The 27,859-nt window shown below is 45.1% G+C and overlaps 1 protein-coding gene across 5 annotated transcripts in view; it reads right to left on the bottom strand.

The window, feature by feature from the left end:
• camsap2a (calmodulin regulated spectrin-associated protein family, member 2a) overlaps positions 1-27,859 on the bottom strand; it is a 48,146-nt gene that overhangs the window by 6,978 nt on the left and 13,309 nt on the right. For 3 of the 5 annotated variants that reach the window (XM_018754145.2, XM_018754144.2, XM_018754147.2), the window contains 10 exons: positions 18,448-18,609; positions 17,112-17,195; positions 13,092-13,124; positions 11,167-11,308; positions 10,218-10,357; positions 3,328-3,418; positions 3,128-3,230; positions 2,875-2,912; positions 2,670-2,739; positions 412-2,524 (listed from right to left, as the gene is read on the bottom strand). In XM_018754145.2, the coding sequence (XP_018609661.2) occupies positions 412-2,524; positions 2,670-2,739; positions 2,875-2,912; positions 3,128-3,230; positions 3,328-3,418; positions 10,218-10,357; positions 11,167-11,308; positions 13,092-13,124; positions 17,112-17,195; positions 18,448-18,609 (2,976 nt within the window). The remainder of the gene's footprint in view (positions 1-411; positions 2,525-2,669; positions 2,740-2,874; positions 2,913-3,127; positions 3,231-3,327; positions 3,419-10,217; positions 10,358-11,166; positions 11,309-13,091; positions 13,125-17,111; positions 17,196-18,447; positions 18,610-27,859) is intronic. The other 2 variants (XM_018754148.2, XM_018754146.2) reach the window with 1 other exon arrangement.

Below are 27,859 nucleotides of genomic sequence, written 5' to 3'. Positions count from 1 at the left end.
AAGCAGTTTTTGGAGACCAAACATTTTTATCATCATTTTAGTTTCTGTTTCAAGGCAGCTGGACTAAAGGATTGAAGGATTTAAGGGATATCTTTGTTATTAAGCTTCTATTGGTTGTGCCTTACTGCTAAGTGAGTTTTGAACAAAGTCATATTACAAACAGATATGTGATCACAATTATGCTTGTAAGATGAGGAGCCAGAGTATTATATTAAACATTTAACATAAAGAAAACATAATTCCTGCCCTTTGAGGTAAAACACCAAAATAGAGGATATAAGATGAAAATGCTTGCTTTTTTTCAGTGTTCAAACCTTCTCTTTGCTAAAGCAATGAGGTTTTAAAAAAAAAAAAAATTAATTCATAACCACAATCAGTCAATCAATTAATGAACGAATGTTGGATTCTCACCTTAAAGAAGAACCCACAGCACATCTTCTGGTCATCATCATAGAAATCACCACTTCCTTCTCCTCTAGCCTCCTCCAGCATCTGTCCTTCCAGAGGCTTAAGCACAGACAATGGCACCTCTATTAAGTTCCTGGTACTTTGGCCAGGGACATCAGCAGGACTTGCAGAGGAGGTGACTGTAAAGGTCTCTTTGATGGGCTGTGACAAAACCTCTGACACCATGGATTCTATGGGCTTGATTTCCTCCTGCTCCTTCATCACCACCTCCTTTGCACTTACTTCCTTGGCACTTTCTTCTACTTCCTTGGGTTGAGGCTGTTTTACAGGAGAGGTCAGAGGCTCTGAGCTCACACTCTTTGTAGGGGAATTGGACGTTGATGGTGGGAGTTTGATTTCTGGTGCTGTATCTTTCTCTGTGGCCTCAGCCTCGGGAGGGGGCTTGGTGTCATCTCCTAGGCAGGAGAAGGAGCTGACCTGAGACTGGCTTGGGGAGAACCTCCTCAGACGTGGGAGGCTGTCCACCGACTGCGGCACAGTGAGGACCCGGTTGAAGGGGGTGATCTTCAGTTCACTGGGCCTTTGCGTCCTTGGAGTCTTTGAGTGGAAGGAGGCCGACTTTTTCTTGATGCTGGTAGGGGATCGGTGGGTGCTGCGAGGAGAGTCTGCTGGAGACAAAGACCCAGAGGAACGTGCAGCATTGCGAAGCTCTCGCACCTGCTTCTGTGGTGACGGCTGAGGTGGGGAGACAACCCATGACTGCTGCTCCCTCATCTGCATGATGAGCTCCTGCTGCTGCGCTAGCCGTTGCATTTCTGCCTGCAGAAGGCTGAGTGAAGCGTTGAGTTTCTCAATGGACCTGGTGTACTCGAGGAGATCTGCCTCTCCAATGCTCTCCTCATTGGGAGATTTCTGCCATCTTGCCTGGCCTTGCTCTGCTCCGTCGGGTGTGTCCGTTCTGTACTTCCCAGGCCGTAAGTTGCTGTCATCAGCTGCTTTGCTGGGCTGTCTCTCCTCTAATTCTGCAGCTTCCTCTTTGAGTGGTGAGGTACCGTCCTCCTTCTTCTTCACCACAGTGAGGAATGCTGTCCTGCCCATTCTCTGTCGGTGTCGTGTAAAGGCAGCTTCAACTTTCTTCTTCTGGGCTTCAATGGCTCGCCGTTTTTCCTCTAGCTTCATCCTTAACTGCACCATCTCAGATGCCATGATCTGAGTGGGGTCCTTGGGTGACTGGTGAATGGGACTTGCCTCAGGAGTGGTGGCCCAGGAGACCATGTGTGGAATGCTAAGCTCGGAGCCCTCGGGCGTGGTCTTCTGGGAGCTGCTTCCACTACTTTTTCCCTCAAAGTGGTTCAGCTTCTTAAACTTCTGTTCAGCAAAGCTCGTCATTTTGACACCAGAGCTGGTGGAAGTGGTGCTGCCCACTGGGGACTTCCCACTGGTCAGGCTGGGGCTGGGGCTGGGTGTATCTTGGCGGCTGGCTCTCAGCTCATAGTCATGGTCCATGTCCAGATCCATACTCCCTGTGTAGTCCTTCAGAGATGAGTCCTCGTCCAGGGTCTCCTGAATGTCCTCCGTCCGCACATGGATCCCAGTGTCAACCTCCGTCGTATCTGTGCTCATTGCTCCCTTTGACTCTGACATGGAGTCTAGGTCACCGTCGTCTGCTCTTCCCTTTGAACCCAAAGCTCCCCTATCCTGACTGTGAAGAAAGAAGCCATCATTGCTGCTTTGTGGCTTTTCAGAAGAGTGAATGATTTTCAAGGCCTCCTCCATGCTGGGGGTGGCTACAGGATTGCCGTGCTCATCCAGTGCTTGCCCATTGGGGAGGCCTTGTAGGTTCCTGGGGTGAAACATTCTTGACTGCCTCTCAGGGTGAGCACCAGCCAGCATTGCTGGACACCCTTCCTCTTCCTCAATGCCCACTGTCCTGCTTAGCCCATCCACGGGCTGGAATGAGAGATTTCTTTTCACGCTCCTAGGCATGTACTGGACCTTGAAACCCAAGCCATCTGTACTAACAGACCTGGTCATCTCTCGTCCAGTTGTCGTAGGTGGCTCCATAGTGTTTTCTTCATCAAAAGGGATGTCAAAAGACACTCCCTGAGTAGATGACCTGTGCAAGAGACAATACGTACACAGACTTGTTTTTGGAGGGAAAATAGTTTCATGAGGTCCCAGTCTGGCTTTGTTTATAAGGTCGATGTTTCCATAGATAATTTAAAGTATTTACTATTTCAGCTCTGGCTAGTGATACTGACCGTTTCTCCTTGGGCCATGTTCCCACACAACCGTCTATAAAAGACATTGAGGTTGATCGCTTTATTTCACCTGAAGCAACAGACAAAACATTCAAATCATCACTGGAATAAAAAAAACTAATAAAGACAAGAATACTGATATGACAATATATTGGGCAGGTAAGTCAGCAGAAAATTGGTCTGGTAAAAAGTTAAGTGCTTGTACCTGAGGTGGAGCTCTGAGGTTGAAGCCTGAGTGGTAGACTTGAAGAGAGACAAAGACAATGTTAAATGCTTTAAAGGATAAAAGCCTTTTGAGGAGCAAAAATTAGCTTTAAGTGCCATAGAATGATTCCAAAAATAAACTATATTTAATAGTCAGGTATTTCTAGGGACTTGTTGAACCAGTGAACCAATATTATTTAGGTAATTTAATGGCACAAATAACAACCAGAAAAATTAAAAGTACAAAAAGGAACCTGGTTTTGTCTGAAAGAGGGGGATCTTCTACAAAACTTCGTTTGGTGACATCAGAGATGGGCATAGAGGGCATGTTTCTCAATGATGGGGCAGGATCCGAACCTGGAATGGAGCAAAACGCATTGCGGCTATCCATTCGAGCAGCATTCAGAATTTGTCATTAATCAAATAATATAACTTCATAAGTGGCCATTTCTACCTTCTGTGTCTAAAACTCGAGGCTGCACAAATGGTGGCTTCACTACTTCAAACCACCAAAACAGCTCAGCCATAAATACGAGGAAGTTATTCTGAAAGAGAAAAACACAGTCTGATTAGAGAGAACACATCATAAGATGTGAGCCTGTAATTCGATACACACACATTGACTGAAACTGCTTGTCCCAAGTGGGGTCGCGGCGAGCCGGAGCCTAACCCGGCAACGCAGGACCTAAAGCTGGAGGGGGAGGGGACACACCCAGGATGGGACACCAGTTCGTCACAAGGCACCCCAAGCAGAACTCGAACCCCAGACCCACCAGAGAGCAGGACCCAGCCAAACCCACCGAGCCCCCTGGTGTGATCGAACAGGCAACACTAATAGTTACTAATAAAAACTGTGCAATTTCATTTTAAGTCAAGTCATTATTTATTCCAGTGCTATGCTAATTTTGTATTAGTCCACAGTGAAATACTGAGTTTCAGCTATCATTATCAGATTATCTTGTGACATTGTAAAGCAATTTTTGTCTAGTCTTAACCTAACCCTGTGATCCACCTTTGATAAAGGTGTTAAATGCGCAGTTATATCATAAATTCATATATAAGCCTACATTAGGTTGTAACATTCCCTGCAGTGAGTCTGCGTTTCCACAGGATGTCTCCAATCACAGCAATTTACATTTTAATAGGAACTCACTGCACAGCTTTCTCATTTTCCTGTCTTACAAAATACATCTACCTTTACTGTCCCTTTACTTTTGAAATGCAGTCAGAATAAAAAAATAAGTCCTTTATGGAAGTCACTTTAAAGACACAAGGACTAAATAACTATTAATAATGGGAAAATAATGCAGATATCCCTCAATTTATTCACAGATGAGGTTCTGTAAGTCTTGGACATAGCTATAACTATTAAAAGTTCATTTTTTTTTTTTAATTAATTTCCATAGGCATTAAAACTGAAAGTTGTTTAGAATTACTGGAAATAAGTCAAACTTTTTCATTCTTGATTGTGATTGATTCATGTGCCATGTCATCTTTTTAAAAGACGGAAGTATCTTCAAAAATTCATAACCTGACTGTAAGATGAGGACAAAGTGTATAGACCCAAAATGTCATGAGCTCGTATTACCTTAGTGTTTATGCAAATCTCATAGTGCATAATGTGACTGAAACATTTCAAAGTCTGATTAGGAAAAGCATTTTCATTACAACATGCCAGCTGAAGGACTTTACTTGTGGTCAGAACCACAGTAAGACCTGAAAATTAGGCCCCATCACAAGCAGAAATGACTGAACACCGTGTAAATCTATTAATCACCCTTCGAACAATCTTGGTAGTTATTTAGTTCTGATTATAGGGCAATTATAACATGTCACTTTACATTTAGAAGAAGGTGTCTTCCAGGTCACTCAGTCGCTGTTGGTGAGCATCACTGCTGGATGCTGAGACGCTGATTCCTTTGCTGTTGCACGAGATGTACTTCAAGTCTATGCTTTTCCAATCATGTTATTTCTCAGAGGTGGAATAAAACCAATTAATTGGCTTCATTCAAGGAGAGAATCTTCTCCAACTAGAGAGCTGCTGGTCAAGCGCAAGTGCTCAGTTGTTTTGTAGCGCATGAGACAAGCACATGGTCTGTGGATCCTGCTTGATACTACAGCAGCATAAGAAAAATAGGTAAATGGAGGGGACGTCGAAGGGAAATGAAAAAAAGCTGCTGACTGGCTGAGTAGGAATTAAGGCTATGGTGCGCCCCCTCTCTGGCACCCTGCTGTTCAAGCTGCAGTGTGTCACATGCCTTGTGCTTGGCAGGAGTGTGAATCGAAGGATCAGTCCCCCATCCTTGATGCTTCACAGATGGGGGGGTAGTTGCGAGTTGGGGGAGGAGGAGAAGAGGACATTGTGGACATTGGAGCATAAGATAGACTTGGCAAAAACTGAAGTGGGGAAAAAAAAAAATTCAGAAGAGGCATAAAGGTGAACACCGCTTGAGGACATGCATTTCTATTATGAAAACAATCCCGTAAAGGAGGTGAGCAGGAAAACACTACGGTATAACAGGATTCGCAGCAACACAGTGATCTATAACACGCTTTTGGTGATCCCCAGGACTCACTCTGCAGGAGCAGCATTGACGTTCCCCTGAGCCGGCACACAGCAAAGATGTGCTGTTATTTGACCTTCAACACCAAAGAGACTCTCTACGCCAGGGCTCAGCGGTCACTTCTAAGGCTTTCGTTTCCTTCATTTCTCTGCACTTATTACATGAGCTCGTTTCGAAACGTGTTGCGGCAAGGGGTGTTTGGTAGAGGCAACACACCTACACCTACAATGCCATTAATGCATTTTTTATGAGCACTGCAGGCTGCTGCATGCGCTTTGCCAGCATTTCCCCCCTCAGCAGCATGTGAATGAGACACTTCCAGGTGTGTGTCTAGTTCTGACACAAGGTCTTCTTTAAGGCTCTTTCACTACATTCTTATTCCCAGCGGCTGCCAGTTACCATGACCTGAAGGTGGGGAATAAAGAGCCAAGAGGAAAATAATGCTGACATGGTTCCAACCCCGTAATGGTGTCACCTTGGAGGGAATGCAGAAGCGGTTAGAGATCGTACCGATGGGCTGTAACCTGCTGAACGTGAGACACACGGGAAGCAGTTTCTCAATGATGAGCAATGTGATATACGCACGGTGAAAGCACCCATCTGTACTGTGTTCTAACACATCAGCTAAACAAGCATTTTGACACACCGCTATGCTTCCAAATTAGGCTTGGAAAAAAAGCACTATATATAAACAAACATAACAGTATATATAAACAACAACAACAACAGTAACATACTGTCATTAAGCTGAAGAGTATAAGTCTACGTGCAAATTCCACATCAGCGCAGCTTTCCTCAAGGTCAGGAAGCCATGGGAGAAGACCCTTTAAAAACCAGCAGAGACAAAGACAGCTGCTCAGATGGTGTCGTATTGTCCTGGTTCCAGCCCCATATGTTCCCCACTAAACACTTAGAATGCAGCACTCCACGCTACAGCCTAACCCGGCAACACAGGGCGTAAGGTTGGAGGGGGAGGGGACACACCCAGGACGGGACGCCAGTCCGCCGCAAGGCACCCCAAGCGGGACTCGAACCCCAGACCCACCGGAGAGCAGGACCCGGGCCAACCCACTGCGCCCCCCCGAGTGAAATTACCTTTTTTGTATATACTATGTCCCTGGATGGCCAGAAGTCTTGTGTTTATAACATCTGCATTTTGAAATAAGCTGAACTTCAGATTTTCTGAACTAGCTAACTTGCTGTCTGCATCCATCATCATTAGATGTACTACAGTATGTGGTCAAGCTTCTCCGATCAACTCAAGGATTAAAACTGTCCTTTGGAATCAGTCCGCTCTTTTCACAATCTAGTGTCTGGTGTTTATGTGTAAAACTACAATTTAATTTTTCCTGCAAACACATGAGTCACTTGGGCACATTATCAGTCGTGCAATCTGGGGTCACGACATTTTGGGCATTTCGACATGAGACACCTTTGCCCGAGCCTGAGAGATGTTGATCAGACCGCAGCCTGCACTGAAACAGCACTCCCATGAACCCACGGTAAATGCTCAAGGTAAATGCTCAGGGAAAAGTACCTGCACACTTAGGGCAGCAGGTAGCATAGTGGTTAGCGCCACATCTTGTACCCGAAGGCCCAGGATCAAATCCTCACACCTGCTGTAGTATCCCTGAGCACAAACGACTTACCATGAGTTGATGCAGTAAATGCATAAATGCAAGTGGCTTTGGAGAGAAATATTGGCTAAAAGACAAATAATTACAATAATTATTATAGCTTACAAAGGCATAGAAACCTAACTTTTGAATAAATACACAGCGCTTCAAAAAATGTCAAGTATATTTTCAGTTTAAAACTGCTGCTCCTAATTCATTCTGGCATGAGCTTTTGGAAGGGGAAGTCATGCGCTTTGCGCTGGTACAGATCAGCAATCTGCTAAGAGGGACATCTGTAGACCGTGACCGCGGTCAGCAAATGAAAGCAGGCCCTAAAGGGGAAGCGCTCCCCTGAACTGAAGTGATAAGGACATAAGCGCAGGCTGAGGGAGACGCGGCAGACTTTTCATCATTTCCCTTGGAATGATTTAAGGCGACCTGAAGCGGGGCCCATCCTTCGGAATGGAATGGGGAGTGCCTTAATGAACGATACAGCGAGAGTATAATATATACACACACACACACACACACACACTTTCAGAACCGCTTGTCCCATACGGGGTCGCGGGGAACCGGAGCCTACCCGGCAACACAGGGCGCAAGGCCGGAGGGGGAGGGGACACACCCAGGACGGGACGCCAGTCCGCCGCAAAGCACCCCAAGCGGGATTCGAACCCCAGACCCACCAGAGAGCAGGACTGCGGTCCAACCCACTGCGCCACCGCGCCCCCCCAGTATAATATACAGATACAAAAAAAGTCCCTTTATTTGTCTACACATGGAGCAGCATGCGGAACACAAATGGAGGAAAGCCATCCGTTACAGGGAGCGTGGATAAGTCGGACAATAAGCGGCCTTTGCGTGACACAGCGACGTAGGCCTGAGACACAGGGATGGGGTCTCCAGCACAGCATCGCCCTCAGACCACCAGGGAAGGGCGGTGAAGGTCGTGATACAAAACCTCAACCCCAAACAAAGACGGTGGAAAGAAGGAGGGGGAAAAAAAAATTGAGAATGCCATACGAGTGCCTGAACTCCACCGGCAGCATTTTGGGATAAAAAGGAAACTGGGCCAAGTGTGACATCATGTAACCACCTCGGGATTTTAATCCACCCGCTCAGTGCGATGGGAAGAGATGGCAGACCCCTCTGAACGCTGCGTAAATTTGCATTGAACGCAGCTTCTCTACACTTCAAATAAGAATTTTAAATATTCTATTATAAAGCTTTTGAAATACGTACAGTAAAAATCTGCCGGACCGTTATTTTACAGAAGGAATATATATTTTCCAGTTTTATACATCTCCATTGACAGTAGAAGGTTGCACACTGAACAATAATTATACAACTAACTATAATGGCTATGGTATAACGTACAAGCGCTGTACTTTGGGTGCCTATCGACTAAATACATGAGCATTTTCTTTTTGTTGCTTGGGCAGCTTATAGCTTTTACTCATTTATACAGGTGAATACTGTACTGAAGCAATTCCAGTAAAAGAGTAATACAAGGGTAATACAGCAAGGATTCTGAGATGTGAAGAAATATCCCTCACACATCTACATGTTCTTAATCACTACACTACCATCAGCAGGTACCACTAATAATGTCAAAAATTTTCAAGTAGCAGCTTACTTTGAGAATTTTATTTGGCAAAATATGGCAATACTTCATTTGGCAATAAAGGTATATAAATAATGTATACAAATCTGTATTAACCTACATTAACCTAATTTATACACAGAGTATTTAACTACATACTAGTAATAAACAGCTAAATTACTGGATGGTGTTGGTTGCCATGACCATTCCATCACAGTAAGAAAATTACAACTTGTCTTCTTAAATTTCTAATTGCTAACAATGCATGCTAATAAGGCTTGCACTAAAACCTGATTTATCAATTCCCCTACACTACAGACGAGAGGCTCTACTCGGCCTTGCTGCCGACAGTCAGCACAGCGGTTCTTCAGTGGCACAGAGGACAGACTCTGGACTCAGGCCATCTGTCCACCCCCTCCACCCCTGACATTCCTGTGAACGTACTATATTACCATGTAGACCAACTCACTGGCCCTCACTGTCACTGGGTCTGTTTAGTAGCAGCGGAGAGCCTGTGTGTGTGTGTGTGTGTGTGTGTATATATATGCATGGGGGGGGGGTTCTGTGCAGACCACAAAGCGCACAGCTGCAGCTGCCCAACCCATCTCGATGGCCGTGCCATGCCATGGCTGTAGTGGAACCGGCTTGCTCCCAGACACATCCGAGGGGACAACAGCTCCTCCGCCCACATCAACAGACAGAGCTGGATTTTTAGTGTCTGCACTGTAAAACGGGGTGGTTCACTCAAGGGCGCATGACTACGCTGTATAATCCCATGGCTTATAACGACACGATTTAACACGTAACACCTAAGAGTACATCAAATTTACTTTTACATATGTTCATATGATATAGATATACATCCACACAATACTACAGTACTAAAAACCTCTAGTTAATCTGAAATTGTTATTCATTTAGCTGACACGCTTTCTCCAAAGCAACATACAATGTTAGGTTTGTATACTAAATGAGTAACAATGATTTACTAGGCACATTTAGGGGAAGTAATTTACCTAAGGGTACTTCAGCAGGAGGGATTCAAACCCTTGCCCTTTGATTACATAGCAACAGCCCTAACCAATACATTACCTGCTGTCGCTTCTAATTTTTTGGAAGTTCAGAAATAAAAAAAAAAAAAAACAACAGTATGTAGGGCTTCCCAAGGACATTCTGACATCACCTCACTCTTTTGTGGGTCAACAGCAGCAAACCACAGGATGTACTGTATGTGTATGAGCCTAACAGTAACATCAGCCTTACTAACAGTATACTACACTATCCAGGGATACAGACAATAAAAGAAGTAGAAAACCAGTTTTCCCCCAGCCCCGCTTTTGTACAAATGCTGTCCTCCCCCTCACCATCACCGCAGGCAACACCAAACACAGGAGTGACTCAGCTGTCTTGAATGCCAGCTCAGAAAATTGCTTTAACCGCACATCAACCCCCGACTCTTGCGTCCCAAACCCCTGGTGTCCACTTCTCGTGACTCGCATGTTCCGATGGTTCCTCTCTGCTTCACCCAGCAAACACTCACAAAGTTGCCCAGTTACTGTACCTTCACGGAGGAGGCGGCGTACAGCATGTCTTCCAGGGTGAAGTGGCAGCATCGACTCAAATACTCCTGGCAGAAGTCCTGGACCAGCTGGAGGTTGTAAAGGCTGTCTGCTAGTGACATGGTTTCCTTCAGGCATATATCTATGAGAGAGTGGCAGAACGCGGGCCATTAATATCCCAAGGCCCCGCCCCCATACAACATCAGCCAGCCTCATGGCACAAAGGAACACAATCTTTCTTTGGACAAAAGCTTAATTATCATCCGTAGCCTACCAAAAAAAAAGCCAATCACCCCCAGACTTTGGCTGGGCTGCTTGTCAATCGTAATACGCTCCTTTATTATCTCAGAGAAGTAAATACCTGTATATCATGATTAATGTGCAAACACAAAATAATCAAGCCCTGCATCATCACATCAATTCTGTTGGCTTCCCTTGTATAGCTGTTTTAGTTTAGGGTAACCTAATCAAAGGGCTAAACTTTTGTTCCCCCCGAGGAGGATTTAGCATATTCATGTTTCTCCCAGGTGCTCGGGTTTCCTCTCACAGTCCACAAAAGAGCTGGTTTCTCTAAGTTGCCCTTGCTCTATGTATGTGTGAAGGAGTGCTGTTGCTCTATGATGACCTGGCACCCTTTTCGGGGGGTTTTGTGTGGACTCCGCCCAGGGTGTATCCTGCCTCACACCCTATGCTTCTCGGACAGGCTCCAGCCCATTGTGATTCGGCCCTGGGACAAGTGGCTCTTGATTATGGATGGAAGGAAAGATATTTACACAAAAATGGACTGGCTTTGGAAAGGAACCAGGCCAGAAGTCTTCTAGAGGGGGGCAGCAAGAACACACTGCAGGGACTGGGTATGATTTGAAAAGCATGTGACCCAGAAAGCAGGCTAGGGAGGCATTAAGTGTTATGTCCTCGTGGCCCTGCATCAGGCTTGAAAGAAAGACTCACCTTCCAGCTTGACTATGTCAGGGCAGTAGAAGTGGAGCAGTGCAGCGAGGGCGCAGCCGTCTGCGCAGTCCTTCAGCAGGTTGTCCACAAGTGGGATCCAGGGCACCTGCCTGGGCAGAGATTGCTCCTTCCTGTACCGCGCCTGTCCCAGGGAGAGAAAAAGGCCGGCAGCCCATCATTACAGAGGGAATGGGAAAAGAGCAAATAAAAAAAAACACAGAAAATGAACACACAATCAGTAAAGTGGGTTAAAAAAAAAAAAGAGGCACAAATGAACTAAAAAAAATGCAAACAAAATGAAAAATGTAATTTACCATAAACATGCATGCAAAAATAAACCAGCTGAATGAAACCAAAGCAACTCCACCACATAACTTATTTGTAATTAATAAACCCAACAAATGAAATGATGGCAGTAATGGTCTCCCTCACAGAAGCACTTTTACTAAGATTCAAACAGATAAGTTAGAGAACTGAAGCTCAGGAGCTGGATTTCAATAAGGCAGGATTTTCCCTGGCACTGCAGCACTACTACAACAAATGAGCACAAATTATGGCAGAGGATTCCCGCAGCGATCACCGTGCAGGAATAATTTATCGTTTCACTGAGACGACAGCTTGTACACACTCTTAATGCCCTTGTGGTGTCTGGAGTGACCGGTTCCGATCACCGCCCTCAGATCCGCTTCTGGAGGACTGCTTCGGGAGCGAAAGAGTCCAAGCGGCTCCTCTGTGATGTCTTTGCGTGTTTCAGCGCTCCGGTGTTCCCTCATTAAAATCTCATTAAAGACTTTATTTGGCCACCTGTTAATAATCGCGCACTTAACTGATTATGTCCATTATCTCACTTTTCAAATGACTTCATGAAGTCTACATGACCTAAGAAAGAAGAATTCCTTTTAATTATTTTAATTTATATTTGAAAGCGACAAACAATGATATTACGATATGGCTTGACAGTTTTTTCTGTAATTTACAAACACATTTATTTTCAATGGTGTAGCTGGAACGATATAATGAAAATACTGTTGTATGCTTTTCAAAATCAATGTTTACATACATTATATGATTGAGGATGTAGGCTACAACGGATTTTAGAAAAACATCTCAACAAAACCGTTATCTATTGACTTAATGGGGCAAAAATCTCGGAATCTGTCAATGGTCTTATGAAAATATTAATAAACTTGATTACACTGAATGAATCACTTAAAACTAACAAAACAAACTAATTTATTCCTTGTCCCTTAATAATGAAATAAATTAGCAGAGAATGACACTAACAAAATATTTAGCATAGAATGACACAAAAAAAAATTGTAGCTAGCATGAAAAATGAAGCTTGATGTATTCGCTAATAAAATGTAAAGTTATCAGCTGAAAATGTACTAGTACTCGTGCGTCACTGTGGAGGGATCTTGGTGTGAGACGTGACAAAATGCTACTTTTACAAGGGACTTACATTATATTTAAAATGCAAAAAGTAAGGATATAAGGAGCGATCTAGTCTGCGGTACATTCGCGTGGTAGCAGAATATTTCAGACTGAGTATTAGAGAAGACTATTTGCTTGGAGAGATGTGCTCAAACGCAGGGCAGAAATTATGGACGTGAATCAAAGAGCGGCTGGAGGAGTCTCTGAAGGGACTCTGCAGATGCAGCAATGGTAAAAAGAAAAAAATGTGGTAGCTGTGATGTCACAGTGTAAAAGTACACTCAGTAAGGAACGACAAAAGGCTGCAGTGTGGTTCAGTACATGTGACAGTGAAGGCACGCTAGGTTGGGCTGAGGTGTAGGTCCCAGAGGAGTAGAAAAGGTGATCAGCTGGTGGGATCGCTGAGAGCGGGAGGCATGCATGTCAACAACTGAAGTGAGCAGAAGATGACGAAGGGGCAGGAAGGAGTCAGGCTCCTTGGAGAGACTTACAGGAACCAGTTTCCAATACCATTTGGTGGGAGACTTCAGCAGCAGAAGAAAACAAATAGGGAGGCGTAAAGAGGAAGGAGGACAGAAAAGAGAGAGAGAGAGAGAGGATCATCAGTGGAGTTTGCCGTCATGTTGAAGTGAGCCACCTGGGTTCCATCTAGACATCTCCTGATCTCCAGCCATCCAAAAGCGAAATCTTTATCACCTACCCCAAACCAACTTCCGCTTCCAAATGGGAAACACACAAGTCAAGTGGTAATAGCACATTACAGCATGCTTCCAAACATCCAGTTAAAAACCACAATGAAATGTCAAAAACCCAGTCCTGCAGGTCGAGATCGTGATACTCTGCTCAGTACAAAGAAATTAGGAAATGGCATGAAGCCAATGTCTTCTCAACAGAGCAGTAAGTGGATCTCAGATATTCCCAGGAGTGTAAACCGAATGCTAATGGGGGACACGCCGTTCTCTCACACTGTCTCAATGGAAAAAAGGACTTCTTTACTCTAAGAGAGAGCTGAAAGGCTGTCCTTTTCAAATTCTCTCTCAAAGCGGTACAAGTGATAACATGCACATCTGTGTAAATGCCTCTGTGTTTATTCATTCTTCAAGCGATGAGGAATAGCAAACAATAAGCAGTTTGCTCTCTATTACAAAGAACACAAAAGGCCCTTATTGTCAGGACAGCGACGCCCATATAGCCCGCTGATAGCGACCTCTGTCCTGACATTCTGCGCTGATTGAATTCTCTTGGCCGATTAGGGCGGAGGCAGGTTAAGGCTCTCTAATGCGAATGTGTTGCCCTGTCACCTGGTCAGTCTGTCCCCAGAAACAAAAGCAGACAAAAAAGCCCAGGTTAATTTTTCCGAGCCAAAATGCAATAGGTACGCTGCAGAGCCGATAACGCGGACGTACACATTCATGCCGCGTCATGCGTCTGCGTTGTGACGAGTTTCCGGGTTTTGACAAAAGTTGAAGAAAGGTTAGCTCCAGTTTGCTGCTAAGAGAAGATTAACATTAGTAAACGTAATGGTCCACAGACATGCGCGAGCGAAAATAAGTGATCGTCGCAGCGTACACACATTCGTAATTACTAACTACGCTGAATAAAGTGCAATTCAACAATTCTTGTTTTTACTGATAAGCCACAATGTAATGAACCAGAGTTTCTACACCTCCTCAAAAATTACTTAATTACAGAAATTTACAACAAAAACAGACTGATGTCGATGATGTAGTGGAAATAATTAGAGTTTTACAACGTTTTTGACACGAATGCGTGAACTGAACTTACTGATTATGTTGTAGTTTCAATTAAAAAAAAAGAATCTAGGGTGGATCAGAGAAAACAAAAAAGTTTTTGTGACATTGCTGACCTGATGGTCTTTGCAAATTAGTTTTCCAACATGTCAGAAAATTAAAGCCGTACTACTCTGGAACAAGAGAGCAAAGTTACTCCAACAGATTGCGGAAATAAAAGGTTTTACAACATGAGTGACAAATACAACATAGATCTACTAGGCACCGTTCAAAGGATTTTTCACAAAATATCAACATTATTTATTTTTCACCATGGGCCTGTGTTGTACTAGTCACTATATTGTATGAGTTTACCATTTAACTGTAGGAAATATGTTTTTGGGAATCACCTAGATTCGAAACATGTGGAAAGGAACTGATCAAAACGAATTGGGGTCCAAGCTCTGACTGCGTTACGTGCGATCCCGCATTGTATCGAGCTGCGTTATATCGGGTCTGCAGTGTACTAGCATTAAAATAAATTTCACCTCAAACTAAAAGGACACTTCACAATGTGGCACGGGAATCTATAACTAGGTGTGAAGGACAAATGGTGTGGTTAAGGCTGTGCATAGACAAGCGTCCCAAGGGCAGATTGCCACCGCATAGAAGTTAATGATCCAGCAAAGCAATCAGAGGCTTTTCTTTCCAGAGGCCTTTCTGATCAGAGATGCTCCACTGCAGATAAAGGCAGTTATAATACCTGAGCTCTAAATGAATGAGCAGGGCAACCAATCTTGACGTGTTATTAAGATGCACACCGTATTCATGTTGTCTGTGTAAGGTAGAAGTAAGACTGCCTAAGGATTAAGGCACCAGCGCTTAAAACGTTCCAGGTTGAAGTCCCCAGATGGCCCACTGGAAAAGAAGTGCTTACAGTACCAGTGAAAAGAGTAAATTCTCTTTGGAAAAAAAACACCCCCCCCCCCACATTTAGAATTTGACGTTTAACCAGTCTGATCAGGAATTGAAGCCCACATATTTTCCCAGTTCTTCTGCAGCAATTCCCAGAGATGCAGGACACGTGAAGGTTACTTTGATTTCACTCTTCAGTGAGTCCACTTTGTGTCGTACATGTATTTCCCAGGCTGGTCTCAAACTTTTTACTGGTACTTTAACTGGAATAGGTTCAGAAAACACTGTTGTATTACTGAGCCAAATGTAAAACATCAAGTTTTTTTGTGCTTTGGAAAGATCTGTAGATCTGAGCAAATCAAATGGGACAGCTGGTAGCATAGTGGTTAGAGCTGCTGCCTTTGGACCCACAGGTTGCAGGTTCAATCCCCAGCTGCAGTGCCCTTGAGCAAGGTACTTACCCTCAATTGCTCCAGTAAAGTTACCTGACTGTATAAATGGTAAATAACTGTAAGTAGATAAGCACTAAGTCACTTTGGAGAAACGCATCAGCTAACTAAATAAATGTAAGTGAAGGCCATCCCTTCTGCAACCAACCTACCTGTCTGTTTTCCATTTTGCTAAAACATGTGCTCTAAAAAGCTGCCCCTTTCATTTTGTCCCAGCGCAGACTCGCAGCTTAGCAGGATTATTCTTCCGACTGGCGCCGCCTTTGACTTAACGCCACAGCACAACACTGTCTCAATACATCTCTCAGCAAAAAAATTCAGCAGCATGTGGCTGATCTGCAGACATGCAGTACTATAAATGTCAGTTGTGCCCAGGTCAGCACGGTGGAGTAACCGCACGACACTGCGCCCAGTGAAAGATCCTGCTGCTCCCTGCTCCGAAACATAATTAGCCTATATTTTAAGTTCGCCGGAATAAAACATTTCCCAAAGGACTACTTGCCGAGATCCTTTTACTCCGGTGCTGGCAAACTGTGCTCCGCCACCAGCCAGAAGCAACCGGAACACTAAGCTTTCATTTTGGCCTTCACTGCCCGGTTGTATAACAGGCTGACATTCCTGACCTGGCGCTGGCGCTGCCCTGTTGTCCTGGAAGAGCCTGGAATTAGTGCTGCAGTGCAGAGCGTGTAGTGCGATGGGTAGTATCGCCGTACCACTGCTCACCCGCACGGATACCTGACAAATTCCTTCACGCTCGGCAGAACGCCTGGATAGGATGAGATAGATGAGAAGATGCCCTCACCACCCCGCCAACTATCCCACCCAAAGCAATGTGGCACTTGGCACAGTGACTGTGACAATAGCACTGGTAAAACCCACTGCTAATATATGGTGCACAACTAGAATCTGACAACTAGGATGAATTCATTTTGGAAACAACTTCTTTGTGGTAAGTGATGGACTAGCATCCCAACCAGGGTGTTCCCTGACTCATGCCCTATGGTTCTGGGATAGACCCTGGATCACTGTGACCCTTGTACTCAAGTTTAATGACAATGGTCATTTTTGGCAGAATCACATGCCTTCAGATTTCACTGGTACGAACCAGAGTCAAGGCTCATTTTGCTCCCTGTTCACCAAACGATTAGAAGTTGTGAGGGGACAGCTGGTAGCATAGTGGTTAGAGTTGCTGACTTCGGATCTAAGGGTTGTACGTTCGATCTCTGGCTGTAGTACCCTTGAGCAATGTGTTAACCATAAATTGATCCAGTAAAATTACCCAGCTGTATAAATGGGTAAATTGTAAGCTTGTAGCTGTAATAAGTGTGACCTTAACGCTGTAAGTCACTTTGGACACAAGCGTCAGCTACATGAATAAATGTAAATGCAAGCTGCGCTGGGGAGCACGCCTGCTTACCCGTGAGCCACCCGACGTCTCCGTCGACTGGTTCTCTCTCGCCTTCTGCTCGTTGACGATGATGTCTTTCAAGTACTCATTCACCTTGTGAACAAAAAAGAAAACACAAGCAGCACTTTCAAAACAGGAGCTCATTAACCACGACTGTGAGACACACTGACAATGGATTCACACCAGCATGAAGATGAGGTGTATCAGTTACCTAATGCTCTTAATTACACTGTGTTATTACTTCATTCCCTTAAGCACCACCTTCTTTTACATAATATGGTGATAAAAAGCCGTTTAAATCTTTAGGTGGGGAACATTAGACTTTAACAATTGAAATTATTCATGAAAAAGATATTTAAAACTCGAGGACATTTTTAAGAGGATTCCCACACATCGGTGTGGTAATGCTACTGATTTCCAGTATTTGTTAAAGTTCCTCCGGATGAAAGCAACACAGTACAGAAGGGGAAGTGCCAACACGAAGGCTGCAGCACTCTCCCGAAGAGCACGCTGCCTTTGGGCTGCCTGTTGAGGCCCATGGCGGGTAGCGGGCAGCAGGCCACATGGCTCCAGGCTTGGGCAGGAGGATATGTTAATAAAGGGGGCATTTTTTTCACTATGTGGAGCATCCCACAGTGAGCCACTATCAAAGAACTGCACATCTGTGGGCTTTCCTGCAGCAGCACACCTACTGGATGCTTTAAATGTTTCGACTGGGATTAGCGGAGCCGTGAAACCACAATTCTCTGCTGTCAAATTAAACTTTAATTAACTAGCATAGGCTTCGAAAGGACAAGACTATAAACATTTAGCACCACTTTTCCTCAACAGTTTGATTAATATAACACTAATATAATGCATACATATTAATGCATGCATTATTATTAAAAAAAAGGACTTTTATTACAATATGAACACAAACAATCCTGTTAAACAATATGCAATACGTGATAAATATAATACAAGATATAAGACAATGCATTTATTACATAGACTCATAACTACAACACAGATCCTTAAAAATCTGAAAAGATAAACAGAATGATCAATGACCAAACTGCAGAGTGCAAGATACTATAGCATAATAAAAGATATTAAACAATATTATCATAATGAATGAAAAAGAAAATCGAAAGAACACTGACAAGGAATGTGCCACTGGAGTTTAAAAGCACGCTAGAAAAACACTCTTCTGCACCACCAGGGCACGTTTCTGGAGGTCTCGGAAGCCTGAGTGCAGTCATGCAGCTGAAAGAGACCCTCTCCAATAATTTAATAAATGCTAACATCTGCAGGTGAACACTTCAAGGTCCTCCAACGTAGCAGGCAGCAAAGGACAGGTCACCTTGTTGATCCAGCAGGTCACGGCCTCTTCGGTGTCATAGGGCACGTCACCGTCTGGGTAGAAGGAGGCATACTGCTGCACGCAGGACACCACCTTTTCCACGCTGACTGTCTCCACTGTGTACGCCATCATCAGGGTGTCGATCATGGCCAGGTGGGCGCTCTGAAACATAGTTGTGCTGTGAGCCTCTGACCAAAACTGCTAACTGGGGATGCCTCCCTTTGTAGGACCATCTCCTCCAACCTTAGAGTCCCCAATGTTCAGATATTTGGTGCCAGTTACTTTGAAAATCATCATTTCTCTTGATGGTTGCCAGCCCAACAACCCCCATCTCCGCAAAGAATTTAGGTGGCAATGATCTCTTAACTGAACACCACACATCAACATTTTCAAAATCCGTGCAATGACATGATATACCTTAAAAAAAAAAAAGTCAAACACTGAACCTCAATGTTAAAATTACCCTACATGGGAAAACCAGGGAGTTTGATGACCATTAGTTGGGTGATGCCTTTGTCGAAAGAAACTTACAATTCCTGGTTTGCATCTTAAGGTACTTAGAGTGAGTCACCCATTTATACAACTGGGTAACTCTGACCACATCGATTCAGGGTAAGTACCTCAGGTACGGCAGAACAAGCGGGAATTCAAGTCAGATGTTTCAAGTGCAAGGAAATGGCTCTGACTGCTATAATACCCACTGCCCTTATATATGGCTACACACATACACACACAACAAGGAACACAACCTGGACTGGACACTAGTTAATCACATGCGAATCACACACATTCACTCACTCACACATACACACTCTAAGAGCTTTAAATTAGAGTGACAAATGCATGGAAACACCTTTGGAAGATGATATTTTGACACGAGACAAAAGTAATAGCACGATTTATTGCATGAATTCAAGGGGGGGGAGTTTAACGACAGATGAAGATATTGATTAAAAGAAGCTACAGCCAGCTGACAAGATTGAATCAAGCTCCATCAGAAAGTGCTGCTGCAAAGTTAGGTCTGCACAACCCTCAATGATGCAATAATTCATCTTTTGACTTTCAGCAGGACTGATCATGGCAGTTTCACTAAAGACTTTAGCTATCTGACTAAAGCCTTAAGCAGTAGCCAGCCACCAGCATCATCCACGCAACTGCGATGGAGCCGTCTTCCAAATGTGACTAGGGTCACCGGGCATGTCCTGTATATTCAGATATGCAACTCCCACGCCTGCTGCGATCTCAACACCCAATGCAATGAAGGCCCTTCGGCGGTCAGCCCAGTGAGCCGAACACAGGGCCACAGTCCAATGGAAAAACCATGAAATGAAAAACAGAAGCGCAGATTCATGGAGGGCGGCCAAGATATGCATGGCTCTTCGGTGCTTCTTTCCACAGAGGCCTCTGCAGAAAGGACTGCATGTGTTCATCACGTGCCAGGAGAGCCAGCAGAGTAATGCAAGGCAATGATGGAGTATGACAACGTAAGACAGAGTAAACTGATTATTCACCAGACACGATACGCGAGCCAATACGTTCAACAGTCGATTCTTTTCATAAGGACGTCAACTGCTTCATGTTTAAGCCGAACTACTGAGCTTCAGGAATTCTTTGAATTCATCTGTGAATCATCTGTTCTGCACCACCTTGAAGACTCGCCCTACGTCAGTTCCTCGGCATAATTATTCAAAATGGAAAGCTAAGCGGCACTTACGCAGTAACTGTAGCTAGGACTAAGTCTGAGAACATTTCTGGGCGAGGGCTGTTTTGAATTCTTCGAGGCACGCCGGCTGCTCCGGTGAACAACAACAATTAGACCGACCTCGTGAGGGGACCTGCACACAAACAGGTCTTTATTCCCCCAGGGAAAATAACATAAGCATGTTCACCAATCGCACAGCTACAGCGACACAAAGCACCCAACCACCAGCCTCATACCCAAAAGGGGCGCCTACACCTCGCATGGCCCATGACACACTGCAGTTACGTGTGACGCGGCCCTTCATTTATCCATTCACACAAAGAGGCAGCAGTGGATGGCTCATTAAGAAACGGCAACGGGAAGCCCTGTTCTCACTGCTCTCTGGATTGGAAAACCTAAGCAGGCAAGCAGACAGTGCAGTCGCTGTCAGTACTCAGCAGCGTTTTCCTGCGCAGTGCAGAGCCCTGATGGCAGGCAAAGCTGAGGTCACCGCATGGACCTGTGCCTTGCCATCATTTTCCAGGCAGACATGTTGACTCACTGTGACATGAGGCTGAAAAACCGCATCAGCGAGTGGGGGGGAGGGGCTGTTGTCCATGCCACAGCATTCTCTGACATTCACCCCAAGTAAGGTAAAATGCACTCATATAACTGCTTAGAAGAAACAAAAGTACACCAGCGAAGAGCGTAGCGAATGCTGCTTGTGTCGGGCAATCTGGACAGAAGAGCCGAGGAGAAGCTGGGAAGACACGTGAGCTGGTGTCCCGATCAAACAAGTGAACGAGAGAAAACGCTAAGCTCCAGCACATGTGCTCTTCGCTGGTACTGTATTGTACTGTAAATGCATGAAAGAAAAAAAACCCTTCAATTAAACTCCCGTTGGAAGTATCACATCGACTGCTGTGCGCTACTAGTGTGTATAGAGAGGATGAAGACATTACGTGCACAGTTAGCTTCCCAGTAGAGCGCAGTGCGAAAAAACAGACAAACCTCCAAAACGAGGCCGAAATAACTGAAAATAGGCCCACGATTTCCGAGTCTTCCGCCTGAGCATATGAGCTATTAGAGATCGAGTGAAAATGTAAGAGTCACGTGGTCTTTATGACTCAGACATTATAGCGGTGGAGATGGAGAGGCAGGGTGATGGCTTCGTGACTCACTCTTAGAGCTAATGTGTTCCAGAACACAGTAAAGGTGCCGTCGAGCAGCTGCACGACTGCGCATCGCCGACACGAAAACTGAGCCGTGTCGCACGTGATGCTGTGAGCTTTGGGTCACCGCACTCCTTTCTGTATCTAAAAATCATTTTCTTCACTGCAGAAGTCTGCGACAACTGTGCACAAGATGGTTAAAGCTCCTGCCCTGTAGTCACAGAACCTGGGTTCAAATTCCCTCTGCTACTGTATTACCCTGGAACTCGGTACTTGTCCTGAATGGATAAAGAAAAGACTTCCCAGCAGCGTAAATAGGAAAATCAGTGCATCTCTTCATTGTTTTCTCAAGTGCAAAATACAGTCAGCTCCATGGCTAATCTGTCATGTCTCAACCAGTTCAAACATTACTTTAAAACACGTACCTTGACCTTAAGATGTGCTTGAAGACGTAGTGACTGATTCTGCAATCCCAGATATGGACCTGCTTCTTGGCCTAGAGCAAAGCGAACAGCACCACGTAGCTGAAGCAAACCCCACGTCACAGATGGACTTAGACCAATGATCGATCCCACCTTATGATCCTAGGCGGCCTACATGAAAATAGTAATTTTCCTGCGCTGCTGCATAACGTCATGTTGTCCTCGGGGGAAAAAAAGCATGTCGTAACAGAAACGTCGGACCTTTTCACCCTTTCAAAGATAAGCATGCCAACATCTCATAGTACTTCCATGGCAAATCGATTCATTCCATGCAATATGTTGCTCGGCTTTTTTCTTAGTTTTGGTAAATGCAAACCGCTTCATAATTGACAAATAAAGGAAGACTATCAAGAAGGTAGCGTGAAATGCAGGGGTTGTTGAGGTGGACTAACCTGAATGTTGTCTGATGAACTCCCCGAAGGGGCCTTGTCATGGTACCTGAGCAAGGGAATTAACACTGATTAAACTAATTACGGAACGAAAAACGAGACTCCGTGCGCGTACATAAGCCATCTGTTGATCATTTTTTGGTTAATCAAACTATTCTGCCATGGGGAAAAACTGCAGGGGGGTGGCATGGTGGTGCAGTGGGTTGGACCAGGTCCCGCTCTCCAGTGGGTCTGAGGTTCGAATCTCGCTTGGGGTGTCTTGCGACGGACTGGCATCCCGTCCTGGGTGTGTCTCCTCCCCCTCCAGCCCTTCGCCCTGTGTTGCCAGGTTAGGCTCTGGCTCCCCGTGACCCCGGATGGGACAAGCGGTTTCAGGCGGTGTGTGTGTGTGTCTTAAAATACTAGACAACTCGCCTCCAAGTGGGAGACATTTAAAAAGGAGAATTACAATATTCCATACTGTGCGACAAGACGTGCTCCAAGGCGTCACCGCGATAAACATGAAAAGACAGACCGAGGACCGCTTTCCCATAGGAAATCTCAATGAAAGGTGCACTGTTTTTTTTCATGCTGTGTTTTCGGCTCAGATTCGCCGTGAGCTTCAGTAACTTGTTTAGGCTCAGTAACTGGCTTACACCGATATTGTCTAAACACTAAATGAGCAGGAAGACACGCGGTCATGAGATTAAACGATTACACAACTGCTCTAAAACCACCCAGCCTTCGCACATGCCCGAGACCAAAGATGCCATTCCTACGTTGACCTCGGAGGCAATTCTTTCACACTCTGTTGACCTGAACCATTAAACCTAAATGAGCCCTGAGCGACAGCCCCTCTGCACCAGCTGCGGACTGAACAACAACAACAGAGAAAATCCATTAGAACGTACTTCGCTGACAAATGGTCGTACCATGTTTGGACAATCTCAGGGCTAATTAGATTAAGTACCGAAAAGACCCTGTATCAGACGGCCGAGAATAAAACAAGTTAGCGATTGTTGGAGGGCGCAACAAAGGCAGTGCAGATGCTTTCTTACCAACGCTGGTTTGTTTATTGTACTGGCAGCAATTTTCCTGTAGCCAAGCTGTTATTTCTATTTGTCATGATAGCACAGAACCTGTGTTTATTTCATTAAATCTGCAAGAGTTGCGCAGCACTGAGAGCCTTACAACCATTTACCGCACAAAGTGCAGCGTTGCTTAATTATATTGTTCTACACCCAACGTGTGACATTCACATAAAGGCAATCCTGCATTATCCCAGCTATGTGAGCTATATTGGCTCCTTGTGCTACGCTTGGGTGAGTTACACTTTCTCAAAGACTGGTTAGGTAGTTATTCGACTACGTTTTCCATTTTGATCAAATAATACTCTCCTCACGTTTGTGTTCAACAATTTGCATCAATAATGGAGGAAACGTGACCTGTATCTTATACCCTTAAGTGACGGGTCAGCAAAGCGCACGCTACAAAAACATGAGTGAGTAGGACTTGTTAAATTTAACTGGCTTCCATAGCGTTTACAGCTCGTGCCTGGTATTTTCCACTCTTCGTGATGAAGAGCAATATGAGGAATGCTGCATGTGTGAGATGCGGATGATTTGATTCAGTCATCAACTGAACAGGATCTTGCGGAGTAATTTTTTCCACTCATTAAAACTTAGTTTTCATTTAAATATAAATCAAAATTAATAAGTGTTAAAACAAAAAAAGTTATGTGACTCATAAAAAAAGTAAATCAGCGTACTGTATCATTAACCTTTTTCTGATTGTGACATAGTGGTAAAAATGACATATTGCTCCCACTTTTTCGAAGGCTGGGGAGCCGGTGTATTTGCCGGTAATTACCAAGGTGACACTCAGTAGAGCTGGTATGTTGGAGAGGATAAAACCAGGCACTGCACCCTCTGAGGTGGAACGATGGGGCGTGACCCACAAGTCGGGATGGCCGAAAGGGGGCCTCTTCGCCCTGACATCCCCAGCTGTTGGGATCCGTTACATCACTGAGATGCTCTCTGAGACAAAGGGTGAACAGATCTCTATGCTCGCCGCGTTACTAATATCAGTGAATACCAGGCACCTACCCCCCAGGAGCACTAGCTGAGCACACCTGAAGAACCCGCCATGTCATTTTCTTTGACCCAGACATCGTCTTGCATTCCACACAAGATGAGACTGCTCCACTTTAGAATTCATGTACTCGCATACACTTCATTCCTAAGTTACTGAAACGACATTTTTGCCAACACATTGAATACAAGTGGCAATGGGAAATACAATCTAAAATAGAAAATGAGAAATGGAAAAAATTAAGACCATTGCACATCTAGATCCCATGATAAGTTCCATCTGCCAGTGAGTGAAATGAAGTTCCTCCCACTGGACCGATAACCATTCGCCTTAGCTTACAGTTGATCTCAAGTGGCGATCTTGTACAGCATACTGTGACGGATCAGTTAAAAAAAAAAAAAAAAAGAACCGAAAAGCGCCTGGATGCACGGTGGTCTCAGAAAAACAGTCTTTCAGTGCAGGCACACATACCAGGAAAACCAGAGCCATCAAAGGCTCGCATGAATCTGACACCCCTGCAATTGTCACTGTAAACAAGAAGGTCCTCCATCTTTCCCATCTTTTGACTGAGCAGCCTGTAACCATGGCAACAAAGACGTTGCGCAGTGGGAGTGTGAATCAATGCGTGCTGCTCCCAGAGGCGGAGTAAGAGAGCCACTGCTCAATTCCATCACGCTCAACGCGCAAGGAACTCGGCAACAAGGTCTGAAAGAGCCGTCCTCAACGCGGAGCCCGTGGACCCTTAGCGGGTGCCCAAAGAAATATTAAAGGCAGTGAGAAACGAGTTTCACATTGAGCATATACAGAACCCGACATATCACGGCTTTGCAAGGGCATGTATTTCTTCATACCGTGTCATCAAAACTACTGCGCTACACTTCTTGTCTGGTGGCAAGCGGGAGAAAAAGAAAAGAGCTTTGATGAACTGAAAACCGTGCACTCAACCGCATCACTGTCTGCATAATTACTGAACATCACAGCAGTCACTATATCTGGGTCAAATAATGGGTTTTTTTAAAAAAAAGTGTACCATACATTGTTTAGGTAAAGCATGATTTAAAAAATAATAATAAAAAAAGACTATTCTTTCCTTTCTTTGATACAGTACGCTGTCAAAACCAAATTAAAGTTCTCCTGGGAACTCCTTCGTTCTCCAGCATGAGCTACTAGCAGCAGGGGGAAGCGTATGTTTGCACAAAATAAGCACATGCTACCCTCAGATGAGCCGGTGCCACAAGCACCTGAAGTGCGGGATGTGTCTGCAGTCCTCAGAAGCGCCGAGACGGGGACAAAGAGACAGTGCTCAAGTGGGCCAATGTTCACGCCGCCGTGCACCGCAGCCGCGTCTCAATTATACATTAACTTCTGTCCTGTGCCGCAACTTCTCCGCCTAAGAGCAACGGGGCAAAAGGAGGGCAGAGAGCGGTTCGGTGTTGGCAGCACAGACAGACATGCCTCCGTCACTTAGCACGCAAAGGAATTGCCCAGATGAGGACCGAAAGGATTATGTTGGTGCCGGTGCTGCTGGAACACAGCGGGGAGCAGTTCTGGAAAAAGGCAGCAATTCGAAGTCGAGGCTTTCAAAATGACCCGTGTAATAAAAGGAAGGTATTCTCCGGCTTACACCAGTTTCTTTGTTTTCTTGTCGCTCCTCAGAACAGTTTCAGCGAAGCATTCTCCACATTCTATATTTTAATTAAAATAATTTAGGCAGCAGCTTCGCCGTGACTAAGAATAACTGCGCATTTTATACATACACACACAGCATAAGACATTTTTTACATACAGACATTTCTCAGATTCGGGGTTTCGGCACTATAATGTGTAAACACTGCGACAGTACAAAGCCACAATGAAACATGATTATTTTAAACACACACGGGGCTTTACTGACCCACTGGTGACAGAAAACCTCCTTATACGGCTGCATCTCGAGTCCCGCATAAGAAAAGGCTTGTGTGTCGCCATGGTGATGACAGCGACAGGTGAAGGGGGGGCCCAGCGTCAATGAGGACTGCAAGGAACAATGACCCATTTACAGTAGCATTAAATAATCTCAATTCCGTTGGCTTTATAAAATCCAGATGGGCTACATCCAGGACACAGAACTCCGATACACCACCTTCTCTAAAAAATGTCTGTGTGCTTCAAGTAACAGGGTTATGATTAATTTAAAGAGTCTGCTTTCGCACGTTGCATTATTTCGGAGAACGGCGGTCTGTTCGCAACAGCGCCGTGCACAACGCCAGTCCCTCGTGTGTGTCTGTACCGCCCGTTACAGATACCATGATTCCATGTTTCAAGCTGCGGTTTCATTGGAACAAATTCCTGCTCATATACATTCTACACACCGCTCCCAGGACAGTAATGAGCAGGTACTTTTCTGTTTTACCAGGTAGAAGGTGATGCAGCAGTTAGAGCTGTCGCCTTACGCCTGGAGGAACTGGGTTCCAATCCTGCTTCTGCTGTAGTACTCCTGACGGGGTACTCCGTCACACGTGGTACAGTAAAAATTACCACGCTGTATACGTATATTGGAAAATCTTAAGCAGCTTGGTATACAAACCCAACACGGTATGTTTCTTTTGGAGAAACGTGTCAGAGAAGTGATTATAACGTAGGTGTGGAAGCAGGCGGCGCAGAGCTGGAGGTCAGGATGACGATGACAGTCTTCTGCAGGGCCTGGAGGAAGGCGATGTGTTTATGGGTTCAGACTAATGCCCTGGACTAGCCTTTAACTGGAGAGAAATCTCACACACGCACCAAATCCCAGAAAAACATGTATAGTAAAGTGTTCTTGGGCATTTTTCACCTTCTCAGGCCACAGAGTGACTTTGAAAACCTATTCCCTCCATTGCTATCCCTCTCTCTCCGTTCCCTGGCACCACGCATCTCCCTGCTCTTCACCTGGCACACGGCTCCATCGCTGTGCTCCATCGCCATAGCAGTGGTGCACACGGACTGCGTTTCTTCATCTTCGCAGCAGATTTCCAGTGAAACACAAGGGAGGCGGCGACCACTGGCACATACTCGCCGTGGTGGAAAAGCCCTCTTCCCTTTCCAGGCAGGTTTGGAGCCAAATCCGAATGATTAAGTTGCATTACTCCCATCTCTCATTTGCCTTTCGGCATTTTCCAAGGAGGAGATGCGGGGACGTCCCAGAAGCAGCCGGCCGAACCCACGGAGCCTCAGATGAGAGCAGCTCCTTCCTGTCTGCCACATGCTCAGGCAGGCTCCGAGACCCCACCTTCAGCGTTACTACAGCAACGCTAGGCCTCTTACCGGTAGTACAAACATGACCCATCGCCTGGAGAGCAGCCAGCAGTCACCTACAAATAAATTGCTGCTCTAGTCTTTGATATAAGATTAACAGTAAAATAAATGGTACATGATGCATGTGGCTGCTCTGATGCCTCCCCTCCCTCCATCCATCCATCACCAGTTATCAAATGCAAGGTCCAGAGCACTGAGCATGAGGCAAGATACCCCCTGGAGAGGACACCAGTGAATCTCAGGACAGTCACGGACACTCAATGTCTCCCATACACACTAAGTACACTTTAGGGACACAAATTTGCCCAAAACACACATCCATGGACTATGGGAGAAAACTGGGCC

Source organism: Scleropages formosus, chromosome 9, assembly GCF_900964775.1.
Source record: "Scleropages formosus chromosome 9, fSclFor1.1, whole genome shotgun sequence".
NCBI classification, from domain to species: Eukaryota; Metazoa; Chordata; class Actinopteri; order Osteoglossiformes; family Osteoglossidae; genus Scleropages; species Scleropages formosus.
The sequence above is the reverse complement of the archived record's forward strand: the minus strand, read 5'-3'. Positions and strand labels throughout refer to the sequence as shown.